Below are 15,553 nucleotides of genomic sequence, written 5' to 3' on the forward strand. Positions count from 1 at the left end.
TGAAAGAAATAATTATTTTGCAGAGCATGCCATGATTTGAAATGGTGGATGGACATAATTGTGAAAATTCATTGTATAGCTTAAAATCATTACATTATTAAATCTGAAATTATTAAATATTGTACAGCTGAATCTGAAGTTTGAAATTGAAGTGCTCTGCAAAAACCTGGCCCTTGACATCAATGATCTAAAACCTGGTAGTCTCCTAAAAGACAAGGACCGGTTGAAAAACCTGGATGAACAGTTATCTGCTCCAAAGAAGGATATAAAACAAGTAGAAGAACTACCACCTATTACTACTACCAGTAAGTATCAGAATAATTCTTGTCTGCACTATACTAATATAATTTGTATTTCCCAGAGTGATGAGTAAAACAAGGTTGTTCTCAGATTTATTCTTTGTTAACAATTGTCACCAATCTTGTGTACCAGCTTCATATGAACTCAAAATACTTAAAAACAAAAAGAAAAGTCTGCTGCTATGTCTTCTTTTCTCTGTTGCTTGGTGAAGAACAGGTCTATCAAGGGCTGTTGGTCTCAAAGACTCAGTATTACCTTCACATGGGGTGAGTGTAGCTCCAAATACTAGTTGCAGGGAACAAAGGCAGATCCTAACCTCCTCTGTGAGTGCCACAGAGTTACCCAATTGACCCCTATAAAAAGTAAGGTGCTGGGTACAATGTCTTGGCCTGGTCCATGGGGGCATTAGAGAACAGTCCTTTGGAAGAGAGGATGTTGTTGTTACAGGGGTTTGATAGATTGAAGATGGAGATAATGCCTCCATGGGGCATTATGAGGTTCATGAAGTTGATGGAAGTGGACAGGAGGGAGGATGTTCATGGCAATGATACCTAGAGGAATTTATGGTTGGAAACATAGGAAGAAAGATGAAATTTGATGCCAGATCCCTCTCGGGACCCCAAACCTCACTTCTAAAGTAAGGTCTGATAGTCTTCTGCTACAGCTTCTAGTCTTGAATACCATGCATTATTGAGACTTGGGTAAGTATAGAGGCAGAGTTCCTCATCCAGAGTTGTGCTTTAGACAAACCAGAGCTTTAGGCAGAGAACATAGGCGGTGATCTCCGAAGGTCTGCAGGGTGCTAGAGACACTTTTCTGTGATAAACAGAACTGGATGCAGTACTTCAGGCAGGATAGAATGGAACTTCATTTCTTTTGACATGGTTGGGAACTGTGTTTCTGTGGATGCCACCAAAAATTGCTTTTGCCATTTGTTTGTTTATTACTGGATTTATATGCTGTGCATCTGGCCTATTGTTTTTAGCTTGTATTCCATTTGTAAGCAACTGTTATTCCAAACTCTAAAATATTAAGCTTTTATATAATTCCTTCAGTCTGTAACACAAGTCATTAGAGGAGTTAAAGAAGGTGCACTAGTTATAAAACCCAATTCTCTTTGATACTGACAGGATTACTTTCATGGTAATCTACCAGATATATTCAGATGCATTTCTCTTAGTGGACATCTGAAAAAAACCTTATGCTGCATATTAGTTCTGAAAAACAGACCCAGATACATTTTTTCTGTATCATTAGGATCCTCCCTTCCCAGTTGTGCTTTAAATTGTCCCCCTCCTCTGGTGAGGAGAGGAGATAACCCTATACATGAAGATAGAAAACTTGGTTCTGCTTGATACACCTCCTAGAAGACCTTCTCACATGTTCGAATAGGAAGAATAAGTGCAGGGAGTCTGTTCCATGTATTAGAGGCAACTGTGTACAGTTATTTAAGTACCCAGTGACACCTGTTTGTCTTTCAAGAAGCATCTCTGGTGGTGGTTATGAAGCACACATTGTTTTTTTTTTAAATTAAAAAAAGTTTTATTGGTTTTTTCAAGTATTTTGGGGAAAAAAGTACATAAATGTGGAGAAACATTTTGACAGCTACATCATACGGAAGGTGGTCTTACATCTCTCTCTTATTTTATATATATCAAAATATCATTATTACATACATATTAGCAGTTTAGGTTTACTTCAAATTCTTTAACATCTTCAACCATACTTTATATCACTTCTAACCATTTCATTGTATTAACAATTGCAATGTGTTTTTAAATCATTTCTGTAACCTAAGTCTCATTGCTGTCTCTTCTCCCCTGTCTGTTGGCTGAGCCATGGCTCCTCCCCCCCTTCATGTCTTGTGCAGTGTCTCTTGTTTCATCTAGGAGGTTCTTGTGTTTTTCCATGAAGGCTTCTGCCTCCACTACTGTATTAATTCTCACTCTACCCCCCTCCCAGAAAATCAACAAGCCTTCTGGAATTAACCACCTGAACCAGATATTTTTTTCATATAATTTTTTAGTTAGAAAGAAGAATTTCTTCCTCTTATCTCTTATTCTTTTTGGTATCTGTTTCAGAATGGTTATTTCTTTGTCCTTATATCTTAAAGGTTCCCCCCTTTGAACTAGAATCTCATCTCTTGTAGTCTTTCTAAAAAATTTAACATGAACTTCCCTTGGAACATTGTGTGTTCTAGCATATGCTGAGTTAATTCTATATATCAAATCCATATCCCACCCTAGCTGTTGTTTATCTCTTTTAATATAATCTGCTAGCATTGTTATCATAATCTCCCTTAAGTCTTCACCCTCTATTTCAGGTATGTTTTGAAATCTAAGAAAAAGAGACATCCTTTCAAATTCAATTTTTTCCATATAATTCTCAATCCCAGCATTTTTTATTTTATTTTTTTGGTAAAGCCTTCATCTCTTCTCCCACCCCCACAGCACCCTCCTCCAGAGCGTCTATTTTCTGGCTATTTTGTAAAGTCTGTTGTTTATTCTCTCTGAGTTCTTCCCTTAAGTCCGCCAACTGTTTTTTTATTTTGTCCTGTCCCTTTAAGAGTGTCTGGAACATTTGTTGAAACATTTCTTGAGACTGCTGTTCCCCCTCGGAGGCTTTTGGTTGTAAAAAGGAAGATAGTTGTGTTTGTTGTGGAACAGGACTTGAAACAGAAGAAGATGGAGCCGAGGCTGGATAGGAATGGGGGCCTTTTTCGCAGGCATTGTGAAGTTCAGAGAAAGTTTATAAGTCTAGACAGAAAAGATGGCGTCTATAGGAGCGCACTGTCAGGCAAGGTCTACAGGCAGGCAAGGTCCAGTGTGAGATATCAGTCTTCAATACAGCTCCCCTCTAGTTGTAGTCAATTTTCCCCAATCCAAGGAAGAGTGTATAAAGAGATTCCTCTAGGGTTCACCAGGGTTTTATAGTTCCAACCCAGAAGATTTTTCATAGACAACAGTTCATTTGTAACGGCAGCAAAAACGGGGGAAGAAGCGCCATTTTGGCTCAGCCCTCTCAGGGGATCGGAGAACAATCATTCAAAAAGTTTCCATTCATAGTTTATTAGGTCAGTTCACTTTCTTTCTTTCGCAATTGTTCAAGAGAGTCATTACCCCATTGCTTGAAAGAAGTGAATATCAAAGAGTTTTTTCCCAGTTCTCTCTCTCCTCTGCCGCTTTTCCGAGAGGGGGGGAAGAAAGATCCCCCTCTCCAATCTTAACACTTTGCCGAGATCAAAGAGTCTTAAGAAAGCTGCTAATCCTTGTTTACTTAGTTGTTCAAAGAAGTAAGAAAAAGACCCTGGGGGAATTCCCCCCTCACCGCATTTCTGCTGTTGCCTTCACATGGAGCGTTTTCTTCCGACCTCCTCAGGACGAAGGCGCGTATGGCAAGCGCACCCCCCAAAAGCCTCCCAGTGCCTAGGGCAAAGCTGGCAGCCCCCCTGCGGCCGCTGCCGCTCCAGGGGGCTCCAGCAAGCCGCCCCCTCGGCAGGACGCCCCTACAAGGCACCCTGTGCCCCCCCCCCCCCGGTGAGTCGGGGGGGGCCACCAGGACGGCGAGCGGCGGACAGCATGTCCATCGTCCACAGAAACCGGAAGTGGAATCGAACCACACATTGTTTATTGATGTTGGGACAATTAGCATTGGCAATGACAATGGATAGGTATCCATTGTCGTTGCCAGTGCCAACATAGCTTTTATTTGGACTTCTACTCAATATATTGGGTATTTAAATAATTATAATTTTATAATATTTACTAATGCAATTGTAAAATTTAGCAGAGCTATGTTTTCTATTACACTTACTTGACTTTTCTGTTATTATAATGAAGCATTTTATTTCTAGTAATAGCAATAGCACTTAGACTTATACACTGCTTCACAGTGCTTTCCAGCCCTCTCTAAGCGGTTTACAGAGTCAGCAGAAGTATCCTGCATTACTGCATTCTAACTACTGTGCCACCACGGCTCCTAATGCATCAACTATGTTACTGAATACATGTTTAATTTAAAAAATCTGGGGGGGAAATCTTAATGCTCTTGAATTTTTTTAGCTACTTCCACAACTTCTGCTACCAGCACCACATGCACAGCTACTGTTCCTCCACAGCCACAGTACAGTTACCATGATATCAACGTATATTCCCTGGGAGGGCTAGCTCCACACATTACTTTAAACCCAACTGTAAGTATCAGCTCTCCTGTGGGCTGGGATGGGTGTTGCTCGTGTGTATTGGTGTTAAAGCTAGACAAGATGGATTGTAACGGCTGTTCTATTTTCAGATTCCCTTGTTCCAAGCCCATCCACAGTTAAAGCAGTGTGTGCGCCAAGCCATAGAGCGTGCAGTTCAAGAACTGGTTCATCCAGTAGTGGATCGCTCAATTAAAATTGCCATGACTACTTGTGAACAGATAGTGAGGAAGGATTTTGCGCTGGACTCAGAAGAGTCGCGCATGCGTGTGGCAGCACATCACATGATGAGGAACCTGACAGCTGGCATGGCCATGATTACCTGCAGGGAGCCCTTGCTGATGAGCATTGCAACTAACCTGAAGAATAGCTTTGCCACTGCGTTGCGGGTAAGTGTATTGTTCACAAGAAAAGCTGTCTGGAACAAAGGAAGTTGAAAGTATTTTTAGGATGTAGTTTTGGCATTATATTTTAGCATTTTTAGGATGTATTTGAACGTTCAGGTCAATATTTCTTACATAAAGATTGCCATTGATACTTTCAAAGGTATTTCAAAGAATGAGATTCTTGGTAGAAACACCACATGATTTGTTTCATCCTATCTTAGACTCATTAGATGTAAGCCACAGAATAGTATCTTTCTACCTATGTCTGACAGATCCCAGTTAGATAAAGCGCACAGGATATAAACTTGCATAAAAATAAGAGAAAATCCCATCACCACAAAAGATGGTGTGGAGTTTGCATGAAGCCTATACATGAGGAAGACCTAATGTAAAATCCATATTTCTCTGCTCTGAGGGCATAAGGGAAAATGGACTGTGTGTACCAGTCTGATAAGATTGCATGTCTGATGAAGGCATATTTAAGTGAAATTCTTTAAAACTGCAGTGATTCCAGAAAGCTTTTAAAATTAACTACAATTTAAAATTCAAATAGCATGCAGAATTTAGATTAACAATGATTTATTGAAACATACCTCTTTTAGAGTATATTGAATTGGTTGGAAACAAATCATAATTAAGATTAAACGTAGTGTTCTGCATTTGAGCAAGAGGGTGACAGCAGTTAATCACAAATGTATTTTGTATTAAAATAATTTCTGATGAAAATCAGTCTCAACAATTAATACATCTGATGAAATTTATTGCGAATTGGAAAATCCTTAAATAATTTTATGCTGGGCATGTTAGAATTAAATCATAATTCAATATATTGTTGGCATACAATTTAATTTTCCCATGGAGTCTGTAATGCAGGATTTCTTAGAGTATGTGACCAGCTTAGATTAAGAAATGCAGAACATGTAGCCATTGCATATAAATTCATGTGTTTTCATCTGAAAACTTGGTATGGCTGTTTAATAGATGAAATTCGGCATGCAGGTAACTTATTTAAAAGAAATATGGTAGCAATATGCACATCCTACCATTTCAGGAAAGGATCATTCTGTTTGTCCTTTGAGGTCCATTGCTCTGGCAGCTCTGCTAGTTTCTGAAAGAAAATCCTCCAGTTTGGGAGCAGTTTGTGATAGCGCAGACATGGTCTTTAAAATGTTTCTTGCGTGTTTTTTGGCTACATAGAAAACGGGCACAGCTTTGAAATAACAACTAATGAGTTTTGCATGAAGACCATGGTATGGGAGGTTGTGTTTTGATACTGAGCCTATGTAAAATTTGATAGATTTGAGCAAAATTAGAAGTAATCACTGAGAAAAATGTCCATTTGCAAATAGGAGTTCCTAATTGCCAGAGAAAATAGGTGGAGTGTGTCATTGAAAACCTCTTAGAGATCAAAATCAGTTCTTACAGATTTAATTTTTGTTTATAACCAATGAGGGAAGAGATCTCTATCATAGAAAACACCCTGTGCTCTTAAGAGTAAGCTCCACTGAATTCAATCACATCGAACCCTTAACTTAAAAAGAAAATATAATTAGTTAAACAGATTTATTTCTGCATGGTATTTAGAACCCTAACACTTGTTCATGTTAAGCCATATAAAGTGAAGTCTGTAAGATGGGCACCGTCCACTTCTAATGTCTGAGTTTTTAACAGGCAGCTTCACCACAGCAGAGGGAGATGATGGAGCAGGCTGCAGCCCAGTTGGCTCAAGATAACTGTGAGTTGGCCTGCTGCTTCATTCAGAAAACAGCGGTGGAAAAAGCAGGTCCTGAAATGGACAAGAGGCTGGCAACTGTAAGTATCTGGTTGGTTTATGGCTCTGGCGATCCTACGTAGTTCTCCTGTCATTCACCTCTGTCTTTTTTCTTTAATAGGAATTTGAGCTCCGAAAACATGCCCGGCAAGAGGGCCGCAGGTACTGTGATCCTGTAGTTTTGACTTACCAGGCTGAGCGGATGCCAGAACAGATCAGACTGAAGGTGAGAAATGAGTCCTGCAAAGCATCTTGAAGTCTTCTACCTGTGAACAAGAAATTAGTGGGTGTTAAATGAAATTGCTCACCTAGATACCATGTTTCTCCAAAAATAAGTCAGGATCTTATTTTCTTTTGATCCCCGAAATAAGTGCTTGGCCTTATTTTGGGGGAGGTCACCTCATGGCTGCTGCTGTGTTGCAATATTTTTGGAGAGGGCTTATTTTCAGGGGAGGGCTTATTTTAGCTCATGTGCTCAAAAGCATGATTGGGCTTATTATCTGGGGGGGGGCTTATTTTCAGGGAAACGGTATATTTTGGACATGATATTGTATTGTACATTTTCAGTATCACGTGTATTTTTGGCTACCTGTATATCAAAAAGTAGTGAATGCTTTTCAGTTAAATTTGTCTTTTAGAAATCAGATAGAATTTCATTTCAAGACAATTCAAGAAGAAACCATTACAGCTTTGCAACTGCCCCAGTGAGCAATAGTACTGCATCCCCAAGCTATCAAGAGAGTAGGAAGCTAAGGATAAATTATTCCTTAAGTGGCCAGGCTACTTTCAGCCACAGTAGCCCAGGATAATGAAGTCTTGTCTTCTCGTTCCTTAGACTGAATTCTGACCACATTGTACGTTTCATATATTAGGTTAAGAGTACAAGGCTACCTCCTTAGGACATTTGGATTAACTAAGGAAAGTGGATTCATAGATATGCAAATATAAAGTAGTACAATGTTCTTGAGTATCATGAAGCATCTTCTTGTATATTTACCACGTCAGATATTTTATTTGAACTTCTCGGAGAATCCAGTTTCAAATGTCTTCAGCCCTGTCATCAAAGCTCCATTTTACCACATGTTGACACCAGGAGAGATCAGTAGAGGATCTGAGTTGATCACATTTCTCCATCACGTTTCTCGCCATTGTTTGCAGGACTAAAAAAAATGTGTGAAACAGCATTCTGTCTTCATGCATTTGCTGTTGTTGCCTCCCTGGCCTGCCCCTTGTGCAGCACAGTGAAATTCAGTACGCTTCACAATGCGGGAGACAGGGTCCCCTCCTCCTCCTGGAGCCCATTACAATGCGGAGCCATAATGCGACCCTGCTTCAGTGTGGGCTCACTCTTGCCTTCTGGTTGCTTTTTCTGCAGAGCTGCCTGTGTTGGGATGCCCTGTCTCCCCACCAGCTCAGCATGGGCGCGCTGTTCCTGGCCTTGTTGGCCTCCAGACACCCAACACCTAGCACCAGTTCAGGGGTTCCCCCCCCCCCGGGTGGAGAGAGAGAGGGAGGGAAAGAGAGAAAGAGAGGGAGGCGGGGGGGCAGGAAAGGGAAAGAGAGATACAGGAAAAGAGGGAGAGGAGGAAGAGAGAACCAGGCAAAGATGGAAAGAGGGAGGGAAAGGGAGGGAGGAAGAGAGAGAGAAGGGGAGGGAAAGAAAGAGTGGAGAGAGAAAGGGGTAGAGGGGGAAAGGGAGGGAGAGCGGGGAAGAGAAACAGGCAGAGATGGAAAGAGAAAGAGGGGAGGGAAAGAAAGAAAGGGGGAACGAAACAGAAGCAGAGGGAGAGGCAGGAAAAGAGGGAGGGAAAGAAATGATATTACAGAAGTTTTTCTTTTTTGTTGCTAAACGTAATATTTCAAAAGCAGGAAAAAAATGAAGGCATAAAAGTGCATTTATCATGTTTTTCTTAGAACAATTGCAGAACTCAGCCTTGTTTATCATTATTTTAGTAAAGCCTCAGTATTCGGGTTTAATTGCAGTGTTGGCACTTTGCGATAAATAAGTGGGTTTTGGGTTGCAGTTTGGGCACTCGGTCTCTAAGAGGTCACCATCACAGTTATTTTCCCAGCAGGCCGGTTAGAACCGCCACCACTCCCTTTTGATTCCAAGGTCTCTTGGCGGATTTTTGCAGCCGGGCGTTATTTCCTGATCACTTGGGCTAGCCCTTCAGCTAATTGTCTCCTTTGGGCACTGAGAGATCGGTATGCCGTTTTTGAGCTTTCCTCACAATTTAAAGAGCGCAGCTTGTGATTCCGGCATTTGGAAGATTGGTCCACCATCTTCAAGCCGTTTCAGACTGCGTGGGTGTCTTTCAATGCTGGGGGGCTGGTATGCCGCTCTCACGGCCTTTTTGTTCCCATTTTGAATTTTGCGGTTGTTTTCCTTGGAGCCAGAAGAGCTATTATGTTGCTCAGATGCCATTTTGGTTTGCAAAACCAGTCACGAGCTCAGCAGCATTGGAGGAGGTAGTGTGGCTGAGTTCTCATGTCTCTTTCACCGGATCAGATCAGTCCAGACTTTCTTATCGGAAATTCAGATTTTATTCTTTATTTCTGTGAACTTCCTGGCTGCACCTATATTATTGAACCTCGAGCCTAGTGGAGCCATCACAGTGAGTGTGCGGCTTTTGAACCCGCCGGCCCAATCTGTTTGATCCTGTTGCAGGGAGCCTTTTCCAGGTTTTTAGTGTTGTCCCAAGTATCCCACAGGGTTCTTAGTTTGTAGCATGGCAGATCAGGCTATTTCCACCAGCGCGGTTAGAGCGGAGGCTTCTCCCAGGAGTCAACCGCCCACAGGGGCATCGACTGGCTGGGTGGGCAGGCATACTACTAGGGGCACAACCAGCAGATCCAGGACCAAATCCAGATCTGCTGCTGCTCAGAAGGATGCCAAACATAGGCAGCAGGCATTGGAGAAACAATTCTCCAAAGCCACGAGAGGAGCAGAGGCCAACAGGTCCCCTCCAGCATTACCATTGGAGTCCTTGCCCTCTCTTTCAATCCAGGTGCCTCCTCCGACCTTAGAGGCGACCCGAGATTGGTCCCCTGATAATATCAATATTCAGGGCCTTCAACAGAGGATGTAGGTTTGGGCCCTGCTTCCCCTCCTTGCCTATCTGCATTGGGTCTCGGCCCTGAGTCAGTAGCCAGGCACTCCACACCTGAGGCCATGTTCACTCACACGGCAGGAGAGTTCCATTCGGAGGAGAGTCAGCTTATGGGTCTTCCCAGGAAAATCAGGGACCTGATTTCTGTAGCCATATCACAGGAAGTAGATTCTGAGCTACAGCGTAGGGCAAGGCCTTCCTTAGGTCAGTCTAGGTCAGTTTCAGCTCCCCTCCGGGATCCTTCTTCTCCATTGCCATCACTGCATAGCGAGGATTCGCTTGCAAAAGACGATTTGGGAGAACAGCAATTATCAGAAGGTGAGGGCCTGACTTCTGACAGTCCCACGTTTTCAGAGCTTTTCAGGCCCGTTTTATTCAAATCTCTTGTTATTCAAGGCCAGGGCTATGGCCAATATGGGGGTACAGGGACTCCAGTTCAGCCCTCGTTGGGATTGGATCCTACGGACCGGCTGTTCTCTGAGCCAATCCTAGAGCAGGAGGCCATACCTTTCCCAAAACTGTTCCTGGACATTATCAAAATAGAATGGTCCCAACCTGCGGCCATTCCTCCCCCTAGTAATAATGACCAGAGATTATATGGGCTAGGTCTGGATCTGGAGCGGCTCCTCCAGATTCCATCTGTTGATACTCCAGTGGTTTCTCTGGCCTCCTCTGCCATGGTGCCCTCGGATGTATCAAAGGGTTGAAGGCGGAAGATTGCAAAGCAGAGTTGACTCTCCACAAGATGAATCAGGCGGCCGCCTGGGCGATCCGTGCGGCGATTCCTGCATCCTTCTTCAACAGAACTTCCCTCGTCTGGCTTAAGCAGCTGAGGATATGTGTCTACATCAAGAGGTAAACAAATTAGTAGCAGCCGTGGAGTTCTCTTCTGATGCAACTCTTAATGCAGCGAAGTTTGTGTTGAGGGCCATGGCATCCAATGTCACTTCACGGCGCCTCCTGTGGCTATGACACTGGCAAGCGGACATGTGCTCCAAATGACGCCTCGATGCTGCACCCTTTATAATGGGCAAGATACTCAGGGAGGCTCTGAATCCCATTCTAGTTGAGAATAGGAACAAACACAAGGTGCTTTCTTTCATGCACAGGTGTGCCAATCACAGAGTACAGTCGTATTTTCGGCAGCAGCCCTTTCGGGCAGAGTCGGGGTTTACTGGCCCCCAGTGTCATAGGTCCTATTACCAGGGTCCTGATCGGCCTCAGGATAGATCAAGATTCAGAGATTGAGGTAGACAGCAACAGCAGCAACCTCAGACGAGGCGGTCATTTTGAGGGTCTGGTAACCAGTCCTTTCGTAGATACAAGTGACTCCCAGTCTGGTATTTCCATTGGCGGCCGGTTAACACATTTCATCAGCCAATGGGAACTGACCACCGTGGACACATGGATACTAGAGACAGTACGGCTAGGCCTCAATTTAGAGTTCCTCTCCATCCCCCCGAGATGGTTAATCAGATGCCCGTTTCACGGTTTCAGGTCAAGAAGGGCCTCATGGACATTGAGATCAAGCATCTGTTGGGCATTCTTGCCATCGAGCTAGTTCCATCAGGACAGGAAGGTCAAGGGTTTTACTCTATCCTTTGTCTGGTTCCCAAGAACTCGGGGTGGGGTGGGGGTGGAGAGCCATCCTAGATCTCAAATGGCTCAATGTTCACTTGCTGTACAAACGCTTCAAGATGCAGTCCCTACAATCCATCCTGGCGCATCAATCAGGGAGATCTATTGACATCCATGGACATCAAGGAAGCCTACCTTCATGTGCCCATCCGGCCCTCCCACAGAAGGTTCCTGAGATTTTATTTCACAGGGCACCACTATCAATACAGAGCCCTGCCGTTCGGCCTGTCATCGGCGCCCAGGACCTTCACCAAACTGCTGGCAGCCATGGCAGCCCATCTCAGGTTGCTGCCCATAAGGCTACAATGTTATCTCGACAACAACTTGATACAGTTGTTGTCCCCACAGCAGGCACATGTAGATCTGTGCACTATGATCCAGCCATTGCAAAGCCAAGGGTTTTTGGAGAATATGGAAAAAAATCACCTGCTGCTGTCCACCAAGTTACTGCATTTGAGAACGGTGATAGACACCGCAAGCTGCATCTCCCAGGAACGGTGTTCCAGCATCCACGCCCTGGTGAATCAGCTTCTCATCCAGAGGTCAGTACATTTGACAGTCCACTCCAAACTCCTAGGGAAATTGATATCCTGCATAGGTAATAAGGTTACACGCATGATACCTGCAGTGGTTCTTGCTTCGGTATCAACGGAGGGGCAGCAGCAGTTTCAACATCAGGGTTCAGGTGCCACCCAAGGTGATCAGATTTCTAAATTGGTGGAGATCTTCCGCTCTGCAGAAGGGATGCCTATTCAAGGAGCTGGACTGCATCACAATAACATCTGATGCCAGTCTATTCGGATGGAGCACCCATACCCAGATTCAGGTGGCTCAGAGATGCTGGAGTTCACAAGACCTAGTGAACAATATCAATATCATGATTGGAGCTCCAGGCCACCCATCTCGTCCTCCAACGTTTCCGGGAGTTGGTCGTGGGACGGCACATTCTGATCCTCACTGACAATGTGGCCACGAAGGCCCATATCAGTCGTCAGGGGGTCACCCACTCCAGGTCTCTCATGCTGTAGGAATGTGTGACTTTGAACGGAGTCGCACATTCTATTGCTTGGAGCCGAGCGATCCAGGATCGTGAATGTGCAGGCGGATTGGTTGAGCAGGGCCACGGTGGACCACGTGGAATGGCGGCTTCATGCTGATCTGTTTCAGGAGCTGTCCCGCAGATTCAGTCAACCGACTGTGTACATGTTCGCTTATCCGACCAATGCTCATCTCTTGAGGCTTTTCACCAGGTTCCTGGTGCCGGGGGCAAAAGGGGTCAACACTCTTCGTAGCCCTTGGCCCCAGGGGCTACTGTACACTTTTTCGCATCTCCCGCTCATTCCGAGAGTAGTTTGCAAGGTGTTTGTGGAGAGAACGGAGGTGCTGCTCATCGCTCCCCACTGGCCCCGACGCCTTTGGTACCTGGTCAACCTCTCAAATGCTAGACCTGGAGGATTCCGGACAACAAGATATCCCTCAGCCAGGGAGACCCTACTCCATCCGGAGCCCCAGTGGTTTCAATTGGCTGGGGATATCTTGATGTGAGACAATTTATCCAGGAGAGTCATCCTGACAATTCAGGCGGCCAGACGACTTTCCACCACACGTATATACAAGGCCACCTGGACTGCCTTCTGCAGATGGTGCTGCTTTTGGCATATAATCCCCATGACTGCTTCAATTCCACAGGTTTTGGAGTTTTTACAGGACAGACTTGACAGGGGGCTGTCTCCCAACACTCTTCGTAGACAGCTGGCCGCACTATCAATGGTACTTCCGGACGGTGATGGCCATACTCTGGCTCATCACTATAGGGTGCGTACCTTCCTGAAGGAGCTTCAAAAGTCAGGCCACCTGTGGTGCATCACTACCCCACTTGGAACTTGTCCATCGTGCTCTAGGCCCTGACCTCCACTCCGTTCGAGCGGTTATGGACCATCAACCTCGGATTTCTGACTCTCAAAGTTGTTTTCCTTGTGGCCATTACCTCAGCCATGTCTCAGAGCTAGCGGCCCTGTCGGTCTACCAAGACATGCATTTTCCATCCTGACAGAGTGGCCCCTATGACTAGACCCTTCTTTTTTGACAAAGGTTAATTTGTGGTTTCATAGGGCCCAAGAGGTTGTCCTCCCGGGCTTCTGCCCATGTCCTAAGCATCCTCTCAAGAGAAAGTGGCAACATCTCGCCGTAAGGAGGGCCCTACGTAGGTATCTTTCAGGAGGACTGAATCCTTATTCGTGGTTTTTCAACCTGCATCTATGAGTCAGAAAGTGACTCCTACCACTTTAGGTTGGTTGTTAAAGGCCTCTATAGGCCTCTATAGCCAAGGCCTACGAGATCCAGGCCAGACCATTGCCTCACTGTGTTATGACCCACTCCACCAGGAGTACTGCCAGAACCGCAGCTTGGGCATTGCAGGCTTCGGTTGAAGAAATATGCAGGAAGTGGTCATCTCTGTCGCATTAATCACACATTACAAACGGGATAGTTTTGCCTCGGTGTCCTTGAGAAACGGGTGTTGCAGTGGTGCATTCAGATTCCAGGAGCTTGGACCGGTCTGCGCCCCGCCCTTAGGACACTATGCGTGGGCATATCCCATGCTTGGATTCTCCAAGCAGCACACAGGAGAAAGACCGTTGGCTTACCTGAGCAGTCATTCTGTGTGCGCTGCAGGAGAATCCAATCCCGCTCTGATGACTGACTCAGTCCAGGGTCACTTCAAGAGTGGCAGTCAGGATGTTCCAGGACAACAGGACCGACCTCATTTGATTTCATTTCTCGGACCGGCCATGCCTTCATTGAAAAAAATGAGCTCTACTGAGTAGAGGAGACGTGGTCAAGTTTTCTTCCAATTCAGTCTCTTGGCAAGCGGACAAAATTAACCCATGCTTGGATTCTCCTGCAGTGCACATAGAACGGTCTTTTCATATTGTAGTACATAGATGCCAGTTGAGAATGTGCTATCTGTCAGGGTTCCAAATAGCATCCAAAAGTAAACCAGAGTCCAAGGCAAAGGATTCCTCAAAGTTCCAATTTATTAAGAGAGCCATGTTGGCACATCTGGGAAAACCTGAATCTGAAAGCTTCCAGGTTTTCCCACTCAGTTGAAAGTTCAAGATTCTGCCCCCACACCTACAAATCCATCACATGGTCCAATCTTCCATTGCCATGCTGGCAGCTTTCACCCATCCAGTTATGGCCAGGTGCAGAGACAAAGGATGACCTTAGCTTTCTAGAAAGAATTTTGTTATGGCTACATATCAACCAACTCCATATATCCCCCCCCCCCGCCCATTTTCCCACAATAAAAAATGAATAGTAGAATAATAGAAAGTGTGGCAGGCTTAAAGTCAAAAAAAAGAAAAGATGGCTTGCAGGTCTGACACTATCTGTATGGTTGTTTGATGGCTTCTGGGGCTTCCGAAGACTCCGAATTTGAGGGTTTGCAGGAATTTCAGGCTCCAGACTTCTCAGTGAACCTCATCTCACCGCTTCTGAAGCAGTCTGCACACAGATATTTGGACTATCCCTTTTGTATTACATTTTCAAACAGCTGTGAAAATATGGCTGTTCAGAGGAGCATGGGGAGGCTGCCCAAATGGTGGCAATTTATGGCCTTGTTGCCTGTATAATAACTTTTATACTTTAATTTTATGCTATTATCTGCAAGACACTCATAATCTTTAGAATGGAGCAGCATATAAATTAATATAAATGGGCAGTGTTTATTGGTTAGCTTTTATGGCTGCTTCTGCTCACTTTTTCTTGTTGGAAACCAGCATCTTTCCCCATAGATTTAATTCTGGGTGGTTTCTTTTTATCTCTGACATCCAAGGACACACTAAAAGCTCTTTGTTATCAGGGTCAGTAGAAGTAATAAGAACTTGCATGGAACAGATATCCTTCTCATCCAGCCATTTTGTCTTCTCAGTTATGTTTTAAATAATGTACTGATTGATTTTAGATCATGGTTTTCTTATTGCTTTTTCTTGTTTTAATTACTTTAAATTTATGTATTTATTTAAATTAATTATAGAGCCACCCATCCCATAGCAGTTTGATATTGATTTTACTTATTAACGATTCCAAGTACCATGTATTCTTTAGGCACCACCTGACTCCAAACCAGTCTTGTGACTCTTGACAGTAA

The 15,553-nt window shown here is 44.3% G+C and overlaps 1 protein-coding gene across 4 annotated transcripts in view; it reads left to right on the forward strand.

The window, feature by feature from the left end:
- Window positions 1–15,553, forward strand: part of CNOT1 (CCR4-NOT transcription complex subunit 1) — a 185,816-nt gene that overhangs the window by 119,101 nt on the left and 51,162 nt on the right. For all 4 annotated transcript variants that reach the window (XM_081963630.1, XM_081963628.1, XM_081963627.1 and 1 more), the window contains exons 29-33: window positions 128–305; window positions 4,362–4,492; window positions 4,591–4,887; window positions 6,556–6,696; window positions 6,777–6,881. In XM_081963630.1, coding sequence (XP_081819756.1) covers window positions 128–305; window positions 4,362–4,492; window positions 4,591–4,887; window positions 6,556–6,696; window positions 6,777–6,881 — 852 coding nt within the window. The remainder of the gene's footprint in view (window positions 1–127; window positions 306–4,361; window positions 4,493–4,590; window positions 4,888–6,555; window positions 6,697–6,776; window positions 6,882–15,553) is intronic.

Source organism: Natrix helvetica (assembly GCF_964273705.1).
Source record: "Natrix helvetica genome assembly, chromosome: 10".
Lineage (NCBI taxonomy): Eukaryota > Metazoa > Chordata > Lepidosauria > Squamata > Natricidae > Natrix > Natrix helvetica.